This window comes from Schistocerca gregaria, chromosome 1, assembly GCF_023897955.1.
Source record: "Schistocerca gregaria isolate iqSchGreg1 chromosome 1, iqSchGreg1.2, whole genome shotgun sequence".
Taxonomy (NCBI): domain Eukaryota; kingdom Metazoa; phylum Arthropoda; class Insecta; order Orthoptera; family Acrididae; genus Schistocerca; species Schistocerca gregaria.
Window position 1 is genome coordinate 580,044,344 of NC_064920.1, and position 26,737 is coordinate 580,071,080.

General features: G+C 39.6%; 1 protein-coding gene across 4 annotated transcripts in view; it reads left to right on the forward strand.

Moving 5' to 3' along the window:
- Window positions 1-26,737, forward strand: part of LOC126356979 (helicase domino-like) — a 379,868-nt gene that overhangs the window by 21,408 nt on the left and 331,723 nt on the right. For all 4 annotated transcript variants that reach the window (XM_050007413.1, XM_050007415.1, XM_050007414.1 and 1 more), the window contains 2 exons: window positions 12,017-12,261; window positions 18,829-19,014. In XM_050007413.1, the coding sequence (XP_049863370.1) occupies window positions 12,017-12,261; window positions 18,829-19,014 (431 nt within the window). The remainder of the gene's footprint in view (window positions 1-12,016; window positions 12,262-18,828; window positions 19,015-26,737) is intronic.

A 26,737-nucleotide genomic window follows, 5' to 3' on the forward strand; every position in this document is an offset into this window, starting at 1 on the left:
ACAGTAGCTTACAATTTATTAGAAAAGGACTTTCCATTTGAAACATGTCGAGATTTATTCACTTTGAAAGTGATGTATTTAATTATACTGAACTATCGACCTGCCTCAGCTTTGCACAGGATGCACTTATACCACAGAAAAATTAGAAAAAAAAGAGAAACTGCAAATGAGGGAAGCAAATTATAATTTTCGAAACTTTGGGAAATACTCATATGCAGTAAGAAACATAGAAGTTGTCATGTGTGCGCCCCCCCCCCCCCCCCCCCCCACCGATAAAAGGTCAATTATTTTCAGTTTTTAAAAATTAGGTCAGTTTATTGCATTTTTAAAGTTTTTGCACAAAATGGTTCATATTCAGAAGGTAACTGTAATTTCAAAAATATTCCTCATAAAAGTCTACACAAAAAAGTCACATGAACTGTTTTAGAGATATAACAGTTGGAATAGTATTCTGTCAATGCATATTTTTTGCAGGTTTCATGATTTTTTTAAAAACAAGATTAGATGCCCAACAATGAAAATGGCAAGTCCCTATTCACTCATCATTCTCGTAACACTGTCGTTATGATATTTCCCTAAATATTTCCAGTGTCATTGATGTTATGTCATAAGCTTGTTTAGGATGTGTGGGGCAGTTCAGGTTTTTGTGTTGTGTAGTGTTTCTTCTTACTGTCTTTCCTGTGGACTGTAAAAAGAATAATACTGGTCCCTAAGCTTGTTTAATTTGCGGTACATCTATTTTGGAAGGAGAGACACCAAAAATGATGGAGAGTCACTTTGATACTTGCAGAATGGAAGGATAAGGCCCACTCTCTTCTAAAAATGTTGGAGTGATTGAAACTATGTCAACATAATGTAAAGAAACTAATTAACCACAAAGCTACACATGCAGATGATAGAAGTTTAAGATCGTTTTTGTCTTATATTTTCAGTTTCAAAAAAGATTAATATGTGCTGAAAAATGTGACTTAGAGGCTTGGGAAAAAACCCTCTTGTGGAATGTTTGAAGTTCGTTCTTTAACTTTGGAACACACACTGCCTGAGAAAGCACAGGTACATGAAGACAATTTTGGTAGAAAGGTTACCAAATGTATCAACAGTGTTTTGTGTTTAGTAGCTGTAGAAGTCCATTATCATCAAGATTGCTATGCTAAATTAGTGCTGACTCCTCCTCCGTTCGAAAAAGTGGCTGCTTTCATTATACCAACTCTGATGCTTCTTTTCAAGAAGTATGAAATTTTGTAGATTCATCAAAGGAATGTCAGTTTTCACTGTACAGTTTACTGCAGTAACCCAATGAATGCCCCCCTTTGGGTGGGAGTTAGAATAGGCCCATTGTATTCCTGCTTGTTGCAAGTGGCAAATAAAAGAAGTCTTCTACTTTTCAGCCTTCAGTATTATGGTCCCCTTTAGAGTTAGACCTCAACACTTCCAAATTTTTCAAAAGTGCAGGCCATTTGGGGAATGATACCTTACGTTGTGTGTCATATACACCTTCTGCACCTATTATTTCATGGCTCTGCAACTCCACTGATAATCTAGCTACTTGGGTGAGGACACCTTATGGGGTATTATATAATTTACCTCTGTTGTCTGCTGTCCTCTTTTGCCCCCATGACAATATTAGATTTCTTTGCACCCAATATCCATCACGGTAGCCAGTCTGTTGTGGAGGGGCCGACTTTTCCCCTTTTGGTTGTAGCCCCTGGCAACATAGGAATATCACACTGTTGATGCCTGAGCTGCAACTTCCCCACGTATGTCAAGGAGTAGATGCCTTTCTACCTGGGACATCAGAACTACCAGCAATGGCCATCCTGCCAGGTTGCCTTTGCTGAGTCTGGGTACTGCCCGTGGGGAGAGCCCTAAGTTGGAGTGGTGGCATTAGGGCGGATGATCCACAATGAAGCGGACCAAGACAACTTTTGCTGGTGACGAGATGTCCCCCAGCAGTCTCTAAGAAAGTGAAGGTAGACTAAAGAGCCAACTCGCATGACTCCAAATCATTCCTCTCCCTAACTATGCTATGGGAGGAAAGGAGTGCAGCGAGAAAATAGCAGTATTCACTTCGGTATTTGGTATGCAGCAGAACGGATGGGGATCTTTTCTGGTTACAAAGCCTCTATTTTTAGTAGAAAATCTAGAGGATAAGTTTGGGGAAGTGACAGTGCTGTCCAAAATGTGCAATGGATCTGTCCTCATTCAGGCAGCATACCCAACCCAGTCACAGTCTTTGCTTGCCTGTGACAAGCTGTATGATATTCCCATTTCTGTCGCTCCCCATAAAAGCCTAAACATGGCCCAAGGGATTATTTTCCATTGAAACCTCCTGTTGCAGTCTGACAACAATTTATGTGCCAATTTGGCAATTTAGAATGAAGGGGTGTTCACCTTGTGCAGCACATTTATAGGGGACCTAAAGATAATAGGATTATTACCAGCGCCTTCAATTTGGCCTCTGTGGGTGATTCGTTACCTGAAATGGTCATGGTGATGATATACCAATACGACATAGAACCATACATGCCCCCCCCTCCCCCCTCTTTTTGTGGTGCTTTAAATGCTGGAAATTCGGGCACATGTCTTTGCATTGCAATTCCAGCACCACATGTAGAGACTGCGGACGTCCACTGCATCCGAATACTCCATGTGACCCTCCTCTCTCCTGTGTCAATTGTAGAGAGCACCACACACTCCCTGTTTTGTGGAGTGCACAGTACTCCGAAAGGAGAGGATAATTACGGAGTGCAAGACTCTTGAAAAGCTGACTTACTGAGAGGCTAAACAGAAATATGAAGGATTGAACCCCATTTGAATGCTGTCATCCTGTCATCTTAATACTACGACACCGCCCTCGCTGGCAATGGTAGTCTCCTCGGTTAAGCCTATAGTGGGCCCTCAGGGCAGCCCAACTACATCCCCCTCTTGCTGATTGGGGCACCTCTTCCATTGATAACTGCTCCCCCCCCTCAAATGCCATGGCAATCGGTCCCGATCCCCTTATCCACTATCCGGAGAAGCAACAGCCTCCACTGGCTCTCACAGTGAAGGGTCTGTTGGATCTCTACCTTCCAACATCTCCCTCCACGCAAAAGTGTATACCAGCCAGTGCCTGAAGGAGCTAAAAGCTGCTGGTTGAAGAGCTTCACAGTCTTCATCTGTACCTGAAGTTACATTGGAGAAGCCCTCCCAACAAGCCAGTAAAGACCAGTGAGGGGGCAAGCTGACCAAGACGAAGACTGTAAGGAAATGAGAGACTCCAGTGGCCCCCACCTGTACCCTCCCTGTCAGCTTCACGTTTAAGGATGAGGTGGAGATTTTAGCATTCCTCAAGGACCAAGGTCTCACTGACACCTCAGCTGTAATGGAAATAGTGGATAAAAGTACTCAACTGGTGGCGGTAGGTGACCATGAGGCCTAAACTGCCTCCTTGGTCCCTTCAAGCCTTCCCCCACAACAGTGGAATTGCGGCTGTTTCTTCCACCACCAGACAGAGCTGTGACAACTCTTAAGCATTACACCTGCTTTCTGCATTGCCATTCACAAAATCTGGTTTCCAGGAATGCGGGTCCCCGCCCTTTGTGGCTGTCGGGAATGTTACAAAAACACGAAATAACTATAACAGGGTGTCTGGTGGTATATGTGTATATATATGTCCTTACCTCCGTATATAGCGAACCTATGCCCCTTCAAATACTTTCGAAGCTGTAGCTGTCAGGGTGAGGACAATGCAGGAAATTACCATCTGCCTTCCTCCAGATGATGACATTCCACAACATGTCTTGGTTGCACTAGTTTCTCAACTCCCCCCACGTTTCCTGCTTTTGGGTGATTTCAACACCCATAATGCATGGTGGGGTGGAACCAAGATTACTGGCTGTGGTAAAGATGTAGAGATTCTATTAACTCAACTCTACTTTTGCCTCCTAAATGCAAGTGCCCCCCACTCACTTCAGTGTGGTGCGTGGCACATACTCGGCGATTGATCACACTGTTTGCAGTCCTGGCCTTCTACCATCTATCCACAGGTGAGCTCATGATGACTTGTGGTAGTGACCACTTTCTGCTCTTCCTGTACCTCCTCCGGCATCATTTACCTGGATGCTTGCCCAGAAGGGCTCTTACCAAGGTTGACTCGGATGCTACACCTCTGCTACCACCATTGGATCTCCATTGGGTGGCAACATTGATGTGGTGATTCAGAACACTACTAGTACCATTGGTTCTGCAGCTGAATTGGCAATCCCTTGTTTCTCAAGTTGCCCCTGGCAGAAGACAGTGCCTTGGTGGTCACCAGGAATCGCAGCAGCCCTCCAACGTTTTAAATGGCATCCATCCCTGGACCCGTGCTCGAGTCCATCAGCTAATCAAATGACGGAAGCAGGAGTATTGGGAACGATATGTCCCCACCAATGGAACACTAACCTCTCCGTCCCAGGTTTGGACTAAGATCAGGTGCCATTATGGGTATTGGACACATGTAGGTATAACTGTGATTTCCGTGAATGGAGCTATCTACACCGACCCAGATGCAATTGCAGAGTGTTTTGCTGGGTATTATTCACAAACTTCTGTGTCTGAGAATTACCAACCTGCCTTTCATACCCTAAAACAGCGAGTGGAATGACAATACTTGTGTGTTACTGCACACCACCCTGAGTTATATAATGCTCCATTCAGTGAGTGTGAATTTTTCAATGCTCGTGGACACTGTCCCAAAACAGCTCGTGGGCTAGACCGTATCTATCCCCAAATGCTTAAATGTTTGAAAACATCTATCAGAGGATTACCAGTACCACCTCCCTGTCATCTTCAACCACATCTGGAACGATGGCAAATTTTTATCACAATGGCAAGAATGTATCATGGTTCCAGTGCTAAAACTTGATAAGAACCCACTACATATAGATATCGTCCTGTTAGTTTCACCAATGTTCTGTGCCTGCTGCATGCCAGCAGTTGTGTGCCTTGAGCCTCAGGGCCTTCTGACTCCGTCTCAGGGTGTCTTTTGCCAAGGTCACTCCATCACTGACAACTTTATATACCTGGAGTCTGATATCCAAAAACGCCTTGTCCTGCTATCATCATCTTATTGCCGTCTGTTTTGACGTGACGAAAGCCTAGACATCACCTGGTGGCATCGCATCCTCGCTACATTGCACGAGTGGGGTCTCTGGGGCCTGCTCCCGATTTTTATACAGAACTTTTTATCGCTCTTCACCTTCAGAGTTTGAGTCAGTGCTTCACACAGGAGCCCCCATATTTGAGAGAATGGGGTCTCAGAGGGCTCTGTACTGAGAGACCCCCTCTTTTTATTGGCCATTAAAGGCCTCACAGCAGCTGTGGGGTCGTCAGTATTACCATTTTTGTGTGCTGACGACTTTCACATTTCCTTTTGCTCCTCTACAGTTGGTGTGGCTGAATGTCGCCTACAGGGAACCATACAAAAGATGCATTAATGGGCCCTAACCACGGCTTTCAGTTTTCTGCCACCAAAACTTACATCATGAACTTTTGTTGCCATTGTACAGTTCACCCTCACCCACTGCTTTATCTTATGACAGTATCATTAATGTTGTGGACTCTTATCGCTTTTTAAGCCTGGTTTTCGACATCTACTTAATTTGGGTTCTCCATCTTTGTCACCATAAGCAGCACCGTAACATTCTTCAATGCCTGAGTCATGTCTGGGGTGCAGATTGCCCTAAACAGTTACTGCTGTACAAAGCCCTTGTACAAACCCATCTTGACTATGGAAGCCTGGCAAATGGTTCAGCGCCACCCTCAGCACTATGGATGCTGGACCCTATACACCATTATGGAATACGTGTGATGGGACCTTTTCGAACAAGCCCAGTGGACAGCATGGTCATAGAAGATGTGGTTCCTCCATTGTGGATTAGACAACAACAACTGCTTGCCAATTCTACCGTGCACTTTCAGAGCTCACTTCAATATCGAAATTACTATCTCCTTTTCCCTAACACTGCAAACCATCTGCAACAGTGGCCTAAATCAGGGATTACAATTGCCGCCCCTGTCCAGTTCCTTTTTACTGAACTCGAGTCTTTCCCATTACCACCTATCCTCTGGGTCCACTCACTATACCTCCAAGGTGTATACTTCAACCACAGCAGTCTTCCACCACCTATTTCCCTCTATTCTTGACATGCCCCAGGGTAGAGGAAATTTTCACTGATGGTTGATGGTCATATTGGGTTCACTTCTGCACATGGAGATCATAATGAACAGTACTCCTTTCCAGATGGCTGCAGGGTTTTCACTGCAGAGTTAGTTGCCATCCCTTGCACTCTTGAGCATACCTGTTACAGCACCGGGGAGTCTTTCCTCACCTTAAGCGACTCCTTGAGCGCCTTACAAGCTCTCGACCATATCTATTCTCACCATTCTTTGGTAATGGCTACCAAAGAATCTGTTTACGTCCTCAAACAATGTGGACAGGCAGTGGTTTTCATATGGCCCCGGGACATGTAAAAATCCTGGGAAATGAACTTGCCGATAGGCTGGCCAAAGAGGCTATTCATAAACAGAGTCTGGAGATTGGCACAGTAGAAAGTAATCTCCTATTGGTCTGACATCGTAAAGTTTTGGGCTATGGAATGTGGAATGGTGCTCCCTGACTTTGCTAAATAAGTTACTTATGTAAAGGAGATGACGAATGTGTCGTTCTACATGTGAGCCTATCACAAGGACTCCATTGTCCTTTGCCGGCTCTGCATCAGTCATAGTTGGCTGACTCCCTATCAACTGCTGTGTCGATGAGGGCCCTTCCCAGTGTTGCTGTGGTTCACTTTTGACAGTGGTCCACATCATGTTGGAGTGTCCATCTTTAGCCACCTTAAGGCAGACTTTTAATCTTCCTGACACACTACGTGTGGTGTTAGGTGACAATGCCCCTGTGGCTGAACTAATTTTAAATTTTATTCGAGAGTTTTTTTGTCACTCAGTCTGAGTGGCCTTCCCTCCCAGGCCTTCATCCTACCTGTGTTTTAACCTGCCTCGCTCCCTGTCGTGCTGCCTGTTCGAATTAGTGTTCATCTTTTCACCATCTGTGTTTCTCTTGCTTTTTGCCTTTAGGCTGGGGATTTTAGTGTGTTCTAGAATGGCAGGCTCATCCTTTTTTATTCTTGGCATCAGCCAGTCAAGGCCATCTACTTTCTCGTTTTTAATATCTTTTATTGTTTTTTTCCTTTTCATTAATGTTTTCAGTTTTGGCTTTATACTTTTACGTCCTCCTTCAATATAGTTAGACACATAGTTTTACACTTTTTGTTCCTTCCCTGAATTTCAAGCAATTGGGTTCCTTTGGGGGTATGGTTTTATTCTGAGACATGTGTGACTAAGGAAAAAGGGAATGATAACCACGCAGCGTAGTCTCTTTAATCTCCAAACCAACCACCAATCCAGAGAATGTCTTCCAGAAGGAGATACAATAACCATAAAGACGCTAAAATACAAATTGACTGAATACTACAGTGTCGGAGTCCTGTTAGCCACAACGCACACCTCTTTCCCTACCCCCATTTACCTTCCTCCGTTGTTTGTTTTCATGGCAGTGGCTGCAAACTGTTCAACCAGTGGTACAAAGGATGCACTATCAATAAAAAGAAAAGTGTACGAAGAAAGTGGAAATAGCTGAAGACATTAACCATGAAGACAGAAGAATGACTCCTTACAGAATTGTCAAATATCCAGAAGTCACCGACTTGACTGAGAGTGCTGGTTTTATGGTTCCTGAAACTATACAAGAAATTGTATAGGGTGTGGTTGTGTCAAAGAAGAAAGGTAGTGAACAATCCCATGTGAGAAAATCTACAGCAATATTCCACGTGATTGTCTGCTAAGAGCATTGATTTATTCATCTCCCCATTGCAACTTGGTCTTGCAATGTAATTTTTTCATAAAATAAGATCAAAAAACATTGTTGAAATTGACTCAAACATGGATTTCTGCTTGTCCTAGTAGTATGGCTTTTGAGGCTTCTGCTGTTCAGTTCTAGAAACCAGGTATTTCTCATGATTTGTTCTCAAACAATGAAAGGTAAAAGTATATTTCATGTTATGGGTGGAATCAGGTGTATGACTGCTGGAAGCACTGCAAAAAATCAGAAAGTAATAAAACTCTCTCATCTGCAGCTCTAATAAAACATCAAGTGCCCAAAATATTATAAGGAGTGATCAAAAAATTGCTGTTTGAGGGCATTGTTACAGCCTATATTCGTTGTGGCACAACTCCAATGTGGGTATGTAAGTACTGTGGATGAGTGTGGTATTCATGTCTTTCAACATGCATGTAGTAAATGCGGAAACATGAACTATGCGAACAACTTGCTGTTATTCTTTTCTTGGGTGCTGTAGGACAAACACCAGTAGACATTCACATAGGAGAAGGAAGAATGTGTATGGGGCAGCACGTCTGTTGAATACCATACCTGGGAAAAATGCGACACAGGATGCTGCTGCTTCACGATAACACATGTCCCCATATTGCAAATGTTGTAATGCAGATTTTATGCTAACTCAAGTGGGAGGCACCTGAGCACCCACCCTGTATTCCTGATGTCTCCCCATGTGGATATCACACCTTGACTCTCTTAAAAAGGGCCTTGAATGGTCAATGATTCTTGTTGGACAATGATGTGCACCAGGCTGTTAAGGACTTTTTCACACAGCAGGGCACAGTGTTTTACCAAATGGGTGTCTTCAACCTGGTGCATAAGTGGGATGATTGCCTCAGTGCTCACATAGATTTTGCCAGATTGGCATACCAATTCTGGACTGTACACCTGTGAAGAGATACTTCTTTATTACCCTCTTATACTTTGCTATCGTTCTGAAGGCAGGATGGAGTTGGAATTGAAAAAATTGTTCTGTGGAATTCCAGCTCTGAAGGAAATTCATTAAAGTGACAGTGCCTTGCAATCATGATTTTGCTTGGATGATGGGGAAGTTCTTACGGCAACCTTCTAGTCCTGCTTGGCAGAGTTTTACGGAGAAAATTACAGCTGGTGAACCTTACACTAAATTGCAGGTATTAGCATTTCTCTTCAACAACAACCCACCCATAGACTGTAACACCATATTAACTGTTTTATCTTATGCCATCATGGAGATTAGGTGAATTGTACAACAAACCATTTTTGTGCCAGTTGACTGACCACTCTACATGAAAACTAAAGATATATTTGATGTGGAAACTAATGGAGAGAATGACCTATTTTCTGATTTAGTTATGCGATTAAAAGGCATTCACTCAATTGATAATATCTTTTCTAGGAGCAAAGTGCTTTTTAATGAAAGACAGCAGAGTCTCAACTATTGGAGAACAAGCTGCTGCTTCTGTTCCCCACATGCTTATTGCCATGCATACCCAAGGACAGTTCAGGCTAACTACACAGTATTTTGTGCTTCTTCCACCATCAGAGTGGCAGAAATGCCAGTGATGGGGGAAGAGGAGTGACATTTGAAGATTGTCTTTCTAACTTGAGTGAAAATACTCCAGCCTTCAGCAGTGTGGAAAGTCAAGTGATAGAAAAGCTAATGAATCAATCTGTTGGCACAGTGGATGATATTAAAGCTAAGCAAAGAGGGAGATCTTCACAGTTGCGCATATAGTATTGCAAGACATTTCATGCAGGCTGAGTGCAAGGGAACTACATCTACTTGTACATTGTGTGAGAGCTATACTCCCTATCTTCCATACAACTGTACATTTTCCTTATGCTAAGACATGCAAGTTGTTGACTTGGGAACGCTGAAAGAAATCATGAACCCATGGAATGAAATTTTCACTCTGCAGGGGAGTGTGCGATGATATGAAACTTCCTGATAGATTAAAACTGTGTGCCAGACTGAGACTTGAACTCCGGACCTTTGCCTTTCGTGGGCAAGTGCACTACCAACTGAGCTACCCAAGCATGACTCATGCCCCATCCTCACAGCTTTACTTCCACCAGGTGGAAGGTAGGAGACGAGGTATTAGCGGAAGTAAAGCTGTGAGGATGGGTTGGGAGCCGTGCTTGGGTAGCTCAGTTGGTAGAGCACTTGTCCATGAAAGGCAAAGGTCCAGAGTTCAAGTCTGTCAAGAACACAGTTTTAATCTGCCAGGAAGTTTCCTGAACCCATGGAGTTTAATTAATTCATCAGTGAAAGCTTTATCACAGTTTGAGGCTTCTGGTAAGTATTGGCACGAAGCGTAGACCACTATGGTGATTGGACAAGTCTAATGAAGAACTTGAAGTTTTGGGGGATGTTCCACATGGAAGACTTTTCAGTGACAGCGTGTTAAACAGATGGATTTGTGGAATGCCAGAAGGCGATCACATATCTGAAGCAATGTACATTCTGTCTCCAGTTTTCAACCTGTTGAATTGAGAAGTGCTCGAATAGAAATCGACGAGAAAATTCGCAAAACATTTCACCCATGGCTGCAACAACATGCCTGTGACCTTCTTTTAGCAAAATTTCACCAGAAGTTTTTTTTTTTTTTTTTTTTTTTTTTTTTTTTTTTTTTTTTTTTTTTTTGTCATAATGGATGTCTTCTAGAAGCGATTTTTGTAAAAATTGGAAGAAAAGGTAGAAAAAAAATTGAATTAGGGATTGTGGTGGATGATGCTCACCCAGTAGGTGAGGGAACTTTTATGCCTGATACTACTACATCCACTATGAGTATTTTCCGAAAGTTCGAAAACTTTAAATTATTTCACCCATTTTCCTAATTTACTTTGGGTATAAGTATGTATGGCTGGATAATTTGTCAGGTGTAACAGTTGTAAATTATTTTTACAAATCTTCCTTATAAATCAATCTATTAGTGAGAACCGTATCAAAATCCCTACAGTAATTCACACACAGACAGGAAAACATGGCGGGGGACTTTAAATTTATGTTGTGCAGATGTCTTGCACAAAGGTGTAGGGGACTGATATTGTACATGTATACTATTTCTGTGAAGAGAATTTTGAGTGAAATTCAGAATCAGAATTTTATTAGGCCTATCTCATTAGTTACATACATAAAACATTGAATTAAATGATGATGTAAATAAAATAGAAAGAAACTTCCAAATGGGAAAAATATATTAAAAACAAAGATTCCAAGACTTACCAAGCGGGAAAGCGCTGGTAGTTAGGCACAATGAATAAAACACACAAACAGAATTTCGAGCTTTCGCAACCGGCGGCTGCTTCGTCAGGAAAGAGGGAAGGAAAAGGAAAGATAAAAGGATGTGGGTTTTAAGGGAGAGGGTAAGGAGTCATTCCAATCCCGGGAGCGGAAAGATTTACCTTAGGGGGGAAAAAAGAAGAGGTATATACTCGCACACGCACGCACGCACGCACGCACACACACACACACACACACACACACACACACACACACACACACACACACACACACACATCCATCCATACACATGGATGGATGTGTGTGCGTGCGTGTGTGTGCGACTATATACGTATCCTTTTTTCCCCCTAAGGTAAGTCTTTCCGCTCCCGGGATTGGAATGACTCCTTACCCTCTCCCTTAAAACCTACATCCTTTCATCTTTCATTTTCCTTCCCTCTTTCCTGACGAAGCAGCCGCCGGTTGCGAAAGCTCGAAGTTCTGTGTGTGTGTTTGTGTGTGTTATTCATTGTGCCTATCTACCGGCGCTTTCCCGCTTGGTAAGTCTTGAAATCTTTGTTTTTAAAACATTGAATTAATGTATAGAAGACTCATCAGTATACATGATGCAACTGAAATACATACAGGTTTATTGATACACTTGAAATGATTTTACATCAAATGTTAGTAATATGAAGATAGTAAAATTTCCTTAAAAATGAAATGAAGAGAGATTTTATACAATAATGATTAGAACTTCTCATACATATTAAAAGAAGCTAAGGACTTCTGTAACTGGTTACTTTCTACTTTTAATTTTTAATGGTTGTGTTCAGACTGATTATTATTATATTTTATACAGTATTAATTCCATGGAAATTGTGACTTTACAGTTAGCACGTCATTTGTTACAAATGACACAACCGCCGCTACAACTGGAACAAACTCTGTGAGTAGTAGTCTGCGCTTATCATCACAGACTACAGCAGAGAGAAGCTTACCTCCAAGTTCTGTTGTGAAGCACAAAACATCTACTGTAAGTGTGGCACCTCGATTTCATGCACGGCAACATTCTATCTCTGCTCTTTATGACAATTCAATTGGAAGCCAGGAACAAATAGCTGAAAAGGCAAAACAGGTATGCACAATATAAACTATATTCTTCCTTATGTGTGATGTTATTCCATTGTAGGAAATATGCTACCCTATGGGGAAATTGAACACACAATTTTTAGTCTTATTTCATTGGTACATATTTTTATTCTGGAGAAGTGTACCAATAGTAGTGATCAGAGTTAGATTATTGAAAGAATGAATTCATGAGAGCAAGTCATAAAGCATACGCACTACATATGTTCTGATTTAATACTACAGTACAAAATTTATGATGACATTTTGCAACCTAGTCAACTTGCTTTTCAGTGTAGTTGGTTCACTGTTGCACAGCCTTTTCAATTCCTTCAGAAAAAAAGGAAGTAAATTGACAGGCTCCTAAACCATCTCTAAATGTACAAAAAAAAATGGAAATCTGAATGGACGATATGAATACCGTATTCAGGATGTTCCATTATGTTGAAATTCATATTCTGAAAAGTATGGGCAGTAATGTGTGTGTGGGCATGCTTCGTTGGGCAAGGAAAGAAAACCATTTGACAGTAAACCTCAACAGTTGTCTAAAATTGCAGGCTTTGGCTTGTAAAGAAAATCACTGTAACATTTACTGTTTACCCTTTTTCCTGGTAGTATTCCTTAATTGGTCCTTGCACATTAAGTTGTTTTGGGATGCATTAGTCGCAGATATTACTAAAGCTGAGCCAGTTATGGATGATCATGTATGCAGAACCCAGACTAGTTTGCATTTGGCATGCCACTTCATCAACAGTCACTCATTGGTTTTTCAAAGTAAGGTCAGAGAGTTGCACATTGTTGCCATCAGTAGTGGATGGTCCTGCTCTTTCTTCATTGGTTGCACTTGTTTGGCTGCTTTTGAATTGGTCAATACATTGGTAAAGATTCTAATAATGTCCATCTGAACACTGAAGGTGATAATATTGAGATAATTGTTATAAAAACTTCAGCTTACAATCACTAATATTAGGAATATAACCCTCAGCAAAGAGTTTTGGGGGTTGAGCGTCCATCATCTAGCTGTTGAAGTTAATCCTACACAGACATGAATTTCAAAAACGCTCCAAGTCCCAAGTTTCAAAACACATGAAATTATGTGAACATTAAGTCCTCAACCACAGATCTTCCATAGTTGCCCAGTCTAAAAGTCTCTTCATGCTCCTTACATCTTGTTGAAAATTTTGTACCAGTTTTTCCTATACATTTCACTTCATGTCATGAGTGCTCCATTTGATAAACATCGGCCTGTTCAGATTTACTTATACTTTTACCAACTTCATACTTTAAACTATATCCTATTAAATCTGTTGTTGGGAATGCCAGCTGGATGCTGCATGGTTAAAAAATGTTCGCCAGTTTCTTATCCTTTGCTGTTTCCTCTTCCCATTTCTTCTGGCCCCCTACGGGTAATCTTCACATCATGTCCGTTATTTACTTCTATCTGTGAATAAAGATTAATTCATGTAACCTATCTGCTGCACTCATTGGAACACTATTTACTGTTCACCAAGCCTCTAAATGCTACTTCCTTATAGAGTGGCAAGACTGGTTGGAAACCACATGGGTTGCAGTTCAGGTAATGAGGATTCTGAAGGTGTGCAATTTGTCTTGCTTCATTTATCTCAGGGCCCAAGAATGAAACACAGCCATTATTTTAGAGGTCTGCTGTGGATTTTTTTTAAATCCATTAAATTTACAAACTCCTGTTAAATTTACAAACTCCCATTAAATTTACAAACTATTTTATAAGTGTTTTCTTCAGTTCCATCTATGAGGAGTGGAATGTTGTCTATGTAGTGTATGTAATATGTTACCTGTTTCATTAACCTCTGTGATACTGCGGGATTTTTTTTTTTTTTGGGGGGGGGGGGGGGGGAGGGTAAGTATTTTAATTTGATCACTTACTTTTAAAAAACTGAAAAAAGCTTCATTGTTTTTACCAGATTCCATATATGTCTCAAATTTTTCAGTTAAACTTAACACAAAAATTTAAGTCTCAATAGCAGATGTCGCTTTCCCCAGTGAAAGTTGTATTCATTATTTCCAGGTTCAGGGTCATTTTTGTACATCAACATTCCTTTAAAAAATAAGTAGACAGTAAACTTCAACAACAATGAACGATTTTTTTTGTGTGTAAAGTCATTTGTACATATTATTGGCAATCTATTGACGTTGCTAATAGTGTGCAAAAAGGTACTTTCAGGTTCTGGATCATACTTGTGCACTAATAACTCTTTAAAAACTATGGTGTTAATATAATTCAACTACTTTTTTTATAGTGTGTGGTGCAAAATACCTTGGTATTGCTATAGTTAAAGGATCAGCAGATTTTAAATTTCTTCCAGATTGTTAGTGAAAATATCTGCCATTGTGCCTAAAATACTTGAACCCATAGCTAGCCCATTTTGCGAATGTAAAATTTGTTATTAAACAAAAAAGTTTAAAATCAGTGGCAAACCACATCAGCTTGGTGAATTCCAACATTTCCTATCTCGATACCTTTTTTATGCTTGAGAAGATTATTTTCAATTATCTCAATTATATTATCCACTGGAATATTAGCATGCAAGTTTTTAATGACCAGGGAGACTAGTCTGAAGGATTCAGTTCTGGCTTATCTATAATTTTGTTAATCAGGGCTGTACTGTTCCTTTCAGAGTAGCTGTTACCAACCATTTAATTGTCCTAGGGAAATGGTTGAGTAGATTTGGCAATTTATAAGCAGGACTCCTGTGTCTAGTAACTGATTTTAACTATTTTCATTTAATAACAAATATTACTTCCAGGAAAATGGACTAGTTATGGATTCAACTATTCTGGGCACAATGGCGGAAATTTTTATTAAGAATCTGGAAGATTTTTTTTTTTTTTTTAAATCTGATGATCCTTTAATAGAAAGGATAACATAATACAAATAGTATACAGACAACATGGATTTGCTCATAGGTCAAATTGAAGATGAGTAATAATCAGTTCCGCTTTAGAGATAAAAAATAATGGTGATATTTCATTCTTGGTCCTTGAGGTAATGAGGCAAGACAAATCACATGCCTGCAAGATCTTCAGAAAGTTAACTGCAATAGATGTTGTGATTCCCAGGTAGGATGACACCTTCCTATGCCAACATTTTCGTGAGTTGTTTGAAGGGAGTTTCAGTCGGATCCATAAGCCTTCAGCCTCTGATTTTGTTTAGTTACATTGATGATATTTTTGCCACATGGACTCTGAGTGAGGCTGACATCTTAAAATTTTTGGTATCTCTTTAACACATTCCCCAAATTAAATTTCACCTAGTCTTATTCCGAATCCCATGCTACTCTCCTTGACATTCACCTCATTTTCAAAGGGTCGAATACATAGTCTGTTCACATTAAACCTTCTGAAAAACAAGCGTACTACTTACATTTTGACAGTAGTCTTCCTTTACATGTCAAACATTCCCTGCCATATAGCCTTGACATATTTGCTCAGATGCAGACTCTTTACAGCAATACATCACCATTCTCCCCTCGTCCTTCACTCGATGCGTTTGTCCTACCAGCCTAGTTCAAAAGCAGATTTCCTGGGCATCACACCAATCCTAGTATTGCTGATGTCTTCAGAAAACAGCTTAGAGTACACCTGTTGTCACTCAGTATTATCTTGGTCTTGTATGTATTAATCAGCTACTTCGACAAGGCTACGACTTCCTAAAGTCGTAACCTGAACCGAGGTCTATCCATTTCCCTACCCTATATCTCCTGCCCCTGTGACCATCCCCGCTGTAAGACTTGCCCTCTGCTCACTTCTACTACTACCACCTATACCAGCCTTGTAAGTGGCGAAACATATACTATCAAAGGGAGAGCCACCACATGAAACAACCCGTATAGTGTACCAACTGTTATGTGAACAAAGTTCTGCCTGCTACAGTTGTATGACTATCACCAAGTTATCAGTTAGGATGAATGGACATAGACAGAGAATGAGTACTACTAATACACAATATCCTGTTGCAGAGCATGCTCTGCAACGTGATAGTTGTTACCTCAGTGCCTATTTCACCACATGTGCCATCCGAATTTTCCCTCAGACACAAGTTTCTCAGAAATCCGCTGGTGGAGACTGGTGTTACAACATGTCCTCAGTTCTCACCACCTGCCTGGCCTTAATTTACGGTCTCAGTGGTTCTTCTCAGTAACTGTTCCTTTTTTCATTCCATTTTAGTTTTCTGTATCTTATATTTTTTGACTTTTCTATTTTTCCCTGCCCCTCACATCCAGCATGTATAATGCATTTAGCATTTTATTCTTATCACCTCATGTACGATGTTTTATCAGTTATCTCTGTCTTTCTTAGTACCCCATCTTCCACCCTTAAGCTCTCAGATTTTCAAATCTTTTCTCGTGCAATCCACAACAATCAGTCTTTTATTCTCATACCATCTGATAAGTCTGCCCTGACCTGAGTTGGTTATTAATGTCTTTTCCAAACTCTCCCAATTTCCTAAACCTTGCCAGTCCTTTCCTTTCATCCCTCTTCCTTATCCTTCAACCTTTGTGGCAGGAGGAGGGGCCACTGGCTTCGGAATCTTGCATATTTCTTTAACCCTTATATGTGTTTTCTCCTGTCGCCACCTGGTTAGAAAACTTTTTGTATGTATCTAATTATATTATATTTTCAAAAATTGATGATTTTTTTTTATAAAATATGTTTTGAGTTTCAAAAATATTTGGTAAATGCATTCGTTAATAGCATATTATACGAGGGCTGTTCAATAAAGAATGACCATAAATTTTTATGGCCATAATTTCTTGCACTAGAATTTATTCTGTTAGTTTAATGTGTAGCAAACATGCCATACTAGTTTCATTGTTGGCACTTCCGGTTCCCATTTGTGAGAACCGAGCAAACTGAGATACTTCAAATATACTGCTTAGAAATTCTGCTTTTATCTAAACAGATCTTCAGCTGCAGCCAATTGTAAGGAAGCCTATGGAGAGTCTGTTATACACTGCAGCACAGCTTGAAGATGCTTTAAATTTTTTGGAAGAGGGGAGGTAGTCAATTTCAAAGGAAGGTGTATCTGGCACTCTAGTTGCTGCTCTTAGAAAAGAAAGCACCAAAGTGCTGCTATCATTGTGAGAGAGGATCAATGAATTGCCTGAAAAACACTCCCTGAAATATTGAAAATATCATTGCATGCCACCCACAAATTGGTGACAGAAAAGTTACACATCTACATTCTGACATAATTGTTGTAAAGAGTGTGATCATAATATAACTTAAATGTTTATTTAACACTATGATAGTGAAGCCATAGTCACAGTACATAAAATTTTTTCCTTTAAAAAGAGGAGTTACATTACCAGTTTCAATGAACTACATCGTCATTTTCAAATGTAAAACACCAGTTGTAGAATATATAACGGGAATTATGGCCATACATACGATTATGACAAATAGAGAGACCAGGCATACAATTGTTGTGTCACAGCAGGACACATTGCAAGAATTCTTGGCAATTTTTACTCTGGTGTAGTTTTTGTCTATTCTACATTATGACATGGAAGGAACAGTTGGGCAAGCATGGGCATAAATTGTAGTGACTTGGTTATGACACCATTGTCTCAGTTGATGTTTTTCATTTGAAAATGACAACGTACTTCGTTGAAACCAGTAATGTAACCCCCCCCCCCCTTTTTTTTAAGGAAAAAAATACGTACTGTGGCTATGTCTTCACTGTTACAGTGTCAAATAATGATAAGAAGTTGTACACGAGCCTTGTTTGTGCATGGTGGGTTCCAAGGCTACTGATTCCCAAGCAAAACGACATACGTGTGCAGGTGTGTATACAGTTGAAGTTAATGTTAGAGGAAGATCCAGTTTTTCTTTCAAAGGTAACCATTTCTGATGAAACTTGGCCACATGATTTTGATTCTGTAAACAAACAGCAAGGCTCAGTGTGGAAACCTCCCCCCCTCCCCAACTGACAAAAGTAGTTGGCTCTGTTGTGAAAGTTAAATCATCTTTTTTATATGAATGGAATGTTTTATTGACATGTTGTATCAGCACACACATCAATAGCTGAACAGTACTACAGGAATGTCCTGAAAACTTCGCAAATTTGTCAAGTTGCAAAAAGATCATATATCCATGAAACAGGCTGGGTACTGTACCACAACGGTGCATAGCTGCATATTGCAAATTTTGTTAAGAAATATTTTGAAAAGTCAATGTGAAGTGCATCCTTCACCCTTCATATAGTCCAGATTTAGTCGCAAGTGACTTTTCTATTCCATAACCCAAAGAAAACACCTTCTTTGGAGGCAGTTCTGAAGGACCTTTAAAAACTGGTTTCCGGCATGTATTTGCAGAATGATAGAAATGCTGGAATAAGTGCATCACATCGAAAGGAGACTATTTTGAAAATGATCATCAAAATTATAAGGATGAGTGAAGGTATGTTACCCAAAAAAAAAGAAAAAAAAATATGATCATTTTTTACAGAACAGCCCATTTATATACAAACAGTTCATTGTTTTCTTCCACTGTGTTAGAGAGAATGTGGTTTCTAAAACAAAATATCATTTTAAAGGAAGCACATGTCATGCAGAGGATACTAGAACTGCAGAAAGAAGGTCTGTGGTCAGAAAAACGTCTTCCAAAAGTTCAGGAGCCACCTCGAGCAAAAGCACATTGGGACTATTTAATAGAAGAGATGGTGTGGTTAGCCGCTGATTTTGCCCAAGAAAGGAAGTGGAAAAAAGCTGCAGCTAAAAAGGTATATTTTATATTGTAAATAATAAATATTTTGTTAGCTGATTGGCAAGATGCATGTAAATTGTGTATTTCTTCGTGACATTGTAATGTATCAGAGTAAAATAATAGTTGTAACATTACTTTTCAATTCTTAGCCATCAGCTATAATCTAGAAAAGTCGCAGTGTTACATTTTACATGTTTAATTATGATCCCAGAAGAAAAATTCATTCCCAATTGCATAGAAAGGTTTGAGATCAAGTCTGTTCAATGGAACAGGTTAAAAATACTTTTCACACTTGAATCTAAACACACAAAACTGCAACCAGTCACCATTTTGAATAGTTATTTATTATTCCATGAACCGGTTTTCGAACCTTTTCACGTTCTTCTTCAGGTGGTTTTCTGGACGTTACATCACTATTTCAACAATAATTCTGGGTGCTGAGAAGATGGGACATGCTTTTAATGTATCACCATGACTATTGTCTATCTGTTGATATGAATGCAAAATTTAGTTTTGTGCTTACTGCAACATTATGGGCAGCTTTTCACCCTTTCCTGTTATTGTATGAGAGTTTATGGAGCTTTTAAGGAAACACCAAAATTCAAAGTAATGTTAAAAGTAAATTAAAAATTAGATCAAAATTGGAATTACCTGTACAAGTATTGGCATAGGTACTTGCTAAACAATAATACGTGCAAGAAAGATAAATGAAGCCTGGTGTTGAAGAAGGATAGTCTTGGCAGGATCCAGCAGACAGGTGCCAATGAAAAGGAGACAGAAACAAGTTCTTTCAGGGCTGGTTGTTTCTTCATGCAGAAAAAGAGATGATAAGTGTTGGAAGAAAAGAAAACAACAGTTTGAGGATTAGGCAGCCAAGCCATTTAGGATACGTTCTTTTTTTGTACACGGTACCAACTGATTTTTCTGTCAAAACCTGTCCTGTAGTCAGAGTATGCCCCTTGTATTGGATGAAGAAACTTAATGTCTGTCAAATTTTGTTTGTTTATATCAGACTTTTCCCACCTCATAAGTAGAATTTTTTGTTTAATATTTGACTGCAGTTAATTTTTTTTAGATTATTTACTTCATAAGCAAAGAAGGGAAAGCAGAAAGGTGGAAGGAGTATATAGAGGGTCTATACAAGGGTGATGTACTTGAGGACAATATTATGGAAATGGAAGAGGATGTAGATGAAGGTGAAATGGGAGATACGATACTGCGTGAAGAGTTTGACAGAGCACTGAAAGACCTAAGTCGAAACAAGGCCCCGGGAGTAGATAACATTCCATTAGAACTACTGACAGCCTTGGGAGAGCCAGTCCTGACAAAACTCTACCATCTGGTGAGCAAGATGTATGAGACAGGCGAAATACCCTCAGACTTCAAGAAGAATATAATAATTCCTCTTGGAAACTAACTGGGTCACACGAGGAAGTACAGCAGAGTACTAGTTTTGACTATTGGGGGTTATTATCTCACGGTACAGAAATTGGTCATGGAGTGTGAGCAGTGATTTGCTGTTATTGTTGTTAAATTTATTGACTGTCAGAAGGAAACAGGAGGGACAGTGCTAATGGAAAAGATGACAGAATACAAGTAAAGTGTTAAAAGTAGAGTAAATCAGGGGTGTGCCATTTTTTTGAGGTGGTGTGTTATGTGGAGCTGATTGGAATCCCAATATCTGCCCAGAGAAGAGGAATCATAATGCACAAAATAAGTATCACATTGCCTATGTAGGTAAATGGGTTAAAATCAGTAAAGTTCACTTTCTGGCCCTAGATGGGTCAATAGGGCCTTGCCAGCTGATTATCATTCTCCTACCACTGGTTTTTATTCTCTTACCACTGGTTTCATCAGATGTGACATGGAGGAACACGTGGTCAGCACACTGCTCTTGTGACATTGTTTGGTTTCTTAACTTTGGAATGGCTGCTAGCTGATTGAGTAGCTCCTCAGTTGGCCTCGCAAGGCTGCATGCACCGTGTAGCACTCCTGGCAGTATAAGGAATCGAACCTGGGTCCCCTGCATCCCAGTAACTTGCATTGGCCACTCATTTACAGAGGCAGGAGGATGAGTGAGTTATTAGACATTAATTTCTGCAATTTTATGAACAATGCAAACAAATAAGTGTTGTAAAAACTTCTCAGTTTTTATAACACAGAATTTGGCTTAGATAAGTCGCCTTGTAAACTTAGCTACATAGTTGCAAAAAGGCATACTATGTTAGTTTTTTTACAAAAAGAAAAGGGGAGAGAGAGGAGGGGGGGGGGGCATCAGAATGAGAGAGAGAGAGAGAGAGAGAGAGAGAGAGAGAGAGAGAGGCATCAGAATTAAATAGACCAGTACATTATTTAGATGCAGCCTGGTTTGACATACATTACATTGTGAACAAGTGCCGCCACAGTGGTATGAGGTGTGACTATAAAATAAAGCGACTATTGCTGTAAAATATTTCATTTCAAAAACATATGTATTTAGTTATTCTCACTCTCAGTATACTTCCCTACTCTATCCACTCCATACAAACTTTCCATTGATGGAAACAGTGCTTTAAGACTCCCTCTGTGAGCTCATTTATGATGCATGTCACTTTTTCAACAGACTGAAATCTTGTTCCCATTTAATACAGAGTTCATCTTTGGGAATAGACAGAACTCACATGATGTTAGGTCAGGCAGATAAGAAGAATGGTCCAACACTGGAATGCTGTACTTCGTTTACTAGAAACCTCTTAACAGACAATGTGGTGTGAGTCAGTGTGTTTCCTTTATGCGGAACACACAACTTGTCTTCCAAAGATCTGTCTCCCCCCCCCCCCCCCCCCCTGCAGAGTAGAACTGTTGATCATAGATAGACCTTCAGGAACTCTGTGAAGAGGGAGAATGCCATAAATATCAAGGGGGGGGGGGGGGGGGGAGAATCATCATTGCTTTGGATCTTAATTTGCATTCTGTTAAGTTGGGCCCTTCCAGTGCATGGATTGGCATATAGTTTCTGGGTCGTAAGTGAAACACCAAGATTTATCACATGTTATCACATTGTCCAAGAGATTAGAATCATTTTCAACAGTGTTTTCAGTGTTGATACAAACATTATCACGAGTTTCCATTTTGTTGATCATGAGAATTTTCGTGTTCTTTGTCAATTCCATTGTTTCAGCAATCAATTGAATACTCAACTGATGGTCAGCTCAAATCAGATTACCTACTTTTTTCAATTATTTCATCCATCCCGGGCATCCCGGGCATGAGTCATTTTCAGTGTCTTCTCAGCCACTCTGGAAATGCTCAAAAACTTGTATGCATGGTGAATGGTATTTGGCTCACGCTTCTTTTAGTGAAAGATAGGTTTCAGTAGGAGTTTCCCCAAGTTTATTGTGAAACTACAATTCATTACTCTATTATTACACATATCACTTTTTCCGGCAAAACAAAACAGCTCTTACACAAATGAAGGCCATGGCCACATTGATTTGTCTGCAGACCACAGATATCCCACATTCAACTAAGAAGGCTTCACGCTTCACAGTTGCTAGTCATTCATCTTTGGTGCTCTGTGACTGCATCAGTCCCATCGTTTTATAGCTATATCTTACAGTGTGCAAAGAGTATTGTCGAACAAAACTGCTATTCATTGTTTGATTGTATTGCTGGACATTGGTGTCAAACTTTTAGTGTGCATGTGCTCCACTTGTAAAAATACTATAGACAGAGAAGAGTTAATGGCCTCTCACTGCACAGCTCACAAGAAGTACTGCAGTATCAACTAAAGTGCATAGACAGCAGCTACATTATGGGCAGCTGCAATAACTGAATTATAACCTGCTTCGCTACTATCAGATTCATTGTGCGCTACAAACTGTTTCATGATAAATAAATTTAAGTGCGCCTAATATGTATGAGATTCATGTTACAGAATGGAATGTGCATTTAATCTTTCCCAGGCTTAATGTTGTGAAGAAAAACCAGTGATACAGATTCTCACACTGCAGAAAGGGTTATATAATAAACTGCACCTTAGAGAACGGATTAGACCTTCTGTTGCCTCTTACTTTATTAACAAGATCAAATCTGAAATATCGACAGCAGGATGAACAGCATTTTATACTATATTATTTTGCAGTCAAACAAGGGAGATAAGTAAAATAAAATTTCCATTACTAACCAGATTATGCTCTGAAGTACTTTCTACTGCACAGACAGCTTGACAGAAAAGTAAGTGCTGTAAATTACAAAATAAACGTACATTCAATTCACATACCTTTTTACTCAGATGTTCCACTGTTGCTGCTTTTGGAACGTGAGTCTCTTGGCTGCGGGTGCCAGATTGACAGTTAACGAAGCGATTATTTCATCTTTTTACAACCTTGTTCTGGTAATCTTCATGCTTTTTGTCGGTGTAACTTATGCAAGCTTCTCAACCAGCAATGGTGATATTGTCTGTTGGTTTATGGATTGATTTTTCAGTATCAGATACTTTAAACATAGTATTTTTGTTTGCCACATCTCTCTTCACTTCTGCCCACACCAGGTCTGTGGGATTATGAGGGCATTGATAAGGATGTAGTTGTATTGCCCTGTGACCACATTGCAGAGCAGTGGAATCAGTTGCATGTTTTTTAATGCTGCCTTTTGAAATCTTAATGAGCTGCAACAGCTCTGATCTTGTTCTTATTTCAATATGTTGTATATTATTGCTTCACACCCATGAAAGAATATCAATTTTTCTTGTATTTGTAGTGCGAGGCTCACAGAGCCTGGATGCAAATAAGGCAACAGCCGATTCCTAGACAATTCTCTGAATGTTTTCATTTCATAGTGGTAGTCAAAGTATGTTTTTGATTTTGATTGGAATACAAGTTTACTTTCAGCCACAAAATTGCTAACAGCAGAACTAGCATGACATATTATAAGACACCCTCCTTTTCCCACTGTAACTCTTAAGCCTCCTTGTCCCTCTGTTGTTTGGCAAATAAAATTTCAAATGTGCTTTTGATTTGCCCAAATCTCATACGGATAATACACAGTTGACATTCCTTTTGATCTGACTTTGTGCATCATCCTAGCAACAGCAGTATCACAATGCTCCATTAAAAGTTTATGTCCATCATTAGATTATACATATTTTATTCCAGGTGCCGAGCAGCACGCATGTAACAGAATCCCATGCATTTTTGGCATCTCTTCAAGTGCTTACCATTTCATTGTTACAACCTTATGTACATACATGGATAAATTTTCTGGTTGTAGATTCTAATTACAAAATAAATCACATTTACTACAAATTTAGCACAGTATTTTATTTAAATTTAAATACATATTTAGTGAAAAAAGAAATATGTGTAGATTTTCAACTACAGTTAACAATAATTTATCCTTGTATAATACAGTTCAAAACACACTGGGATACATAGTGAAACTGTACAGTTATGGCACCACCATACTGTCTATTTTCTAGAAGACTTTCCACTGGATAGTTTTGCTTTCTCTGTGAAACTTAGCACCCACTTGTGGGATGCACCTTTTCTGTGGAAGGAATTTGGTCAGCAAAGTGGCTTCCCAGGAAGCTGTTGCTACACATATTTTGGGGAGTAGCAATATTTTGATGTATATCTCCTTTGTTCGGAAACTCCTCACCTAATTGCAGAAGCAGTTTGCCAGATGGCAGTCTTTTTCCAACCTGTTTCTACTTTTTTAGTAGAAAATGAAACCATTCATCACGACCATTAGAAAAAGGTGGAAAAATAGTTTCTTCCAACATTTCATTTGCCATCTTTTGAAAAGATATTAAGACGTGAGTTGATCGTTTCTCTTTACACCTGTCTTGTTGAGATTGTAGGGTAGAATGGCATTGGGTTTGATCTTGTGTGTCATCTCAGTTTTGCTATGAATCTCTACTTGTTTTTGTCCTCTTGTGAAGAGCTGACAAGTATAGAACATATCCAGTGTCCATCCAGTTTTGACATAACAGATATATCTTCCTCATCAATGTACAGTCAACTTTCCTTAGCTTTTTGTTGACTACACCTTGTATAGAAAGTTCTCTACAGTTCAGCACGCATGTTCCCACAATCATTGTCTTATTCTCCCACAGAAAATTAAGCTTGTGAACTGTTAATATCTGTCCTTGTAAATGGTATGTCCCTTGTTGAGGTAGCAGGATAGAAGTCTCTGAAAAAGAGCTGTGGCTGAATGTCTTCCTGCCCTTTATCCATGTAAACTTCAGTGCATAAAGCATATCCTGTCTTTGAATCACGTAAGGTAAAGCTTGATACCATATTTGTCAGGCTTGTTCTTTATATAGACATGGAAAGAAAATCTTCATCCATATCCCCACGCATCTTCATCAGTGGTAAAGTTTTGTTCATAAGAAAACAATCCTGGAAACTGAGAAAGAAAGTGATTCAAGAAATGTCTGGTTTTACGTATAGGATCATGATCAGCCTCATTTCTTGGACTGTGTAAGGCACTGTCATGTACATGCAAATGGGAGAGAACTGCAAAGAATGGTGTGGAAACAAAAGTTATTTGTAGATCTGTAATCATGCAATCCTTTTTTCTTTACTTGACACATGGATTATAACAACAAAAACAAATAAATTTCATGAAGTTTTACCCCAGTTCATGTGCTTCACTTGCTTGTGGGTTTCATGTTGTTGCATCTTCTCATTTTATTTGCAATGCTTTTTCACATGCTTGTTAGTTTCTGCCTTGATGTGCTTTATTGTTGTTTCAGGGAAACAATTTTTTTTTTTAAAAAAAAAAAAGAACTGCAGCTGTCATTCACTTCTGTAACATATCCACTCCCTCCTTTGAACTCTGGCAATGATGGTTGCTTGTCTGATGTCATCCATCCTAAGTGTGCTCCTGAAGATTTTTCAACTCTAGAATGACTTTTTTTCCATGGTGGCTCTAAACTACATTTGATTAGTAGGAAGTATATTATGCCTTGTTGGAGGTAAAATTTCGTTTGAAAACAGAAGGGAAATGTAGCTTACATAGCAGATTTCTCAAGCCAGAAAATGTAGAACAATGGAACAGTAATGCTGAAATAAAGTTGTTTTTGGAAGCAGAATCAATGTATTCACTTTCAGAAATGCCCCAGAATCTTCAAATTGTTTATTTAAAAGCTTCTCAATCTCAGTATTAATCAAAAACTTTGACATAATTTGAAAAGCTTTTGACATAAGACTTGTTGATAGAAGTCATTGATGCTGGTTGATTGGTTTATTTGGAGGAGGGGACCAAACAGTGAGGTTGTTGGTCCCATCGGATTAGGTAAGGATGGGGAAGGAAGTTAGCCATTTCCTTCCAAAGGAACCGTCTTGGCATTTGCTTGAAGCGATGTATGGAAATCATGGAAAACATAAATCAGTATGGCCACACACAGGTTTGAACAAACCACGTCCTCCCAATCGCGAGTCCAGTGTGCTAACCACTGTGCCACATCGCTTGGTATGTTGATTCCTGTTACCTGATTTGGCACACTGTGTCTCTTTCCCAGAGACAGAAACTCCACATTCCCAGTTGCCTGTTGAGACAGTTTGGCTCCTGTACATTTTGCCTGCAATTCATACACCAACATTACCACAAATTTGTGTCTTCCTATTTTCTGTCATGTCATGCTGCACTTTTTAATCCTGAAAGAATTCTTAAGAGCTGGGGGCATGCTATCAATTTTATTAAGTCTTCTGTCAGCCCTGGTAAAATTAATAGTTGCTTCTCTTCCTTACATTCGT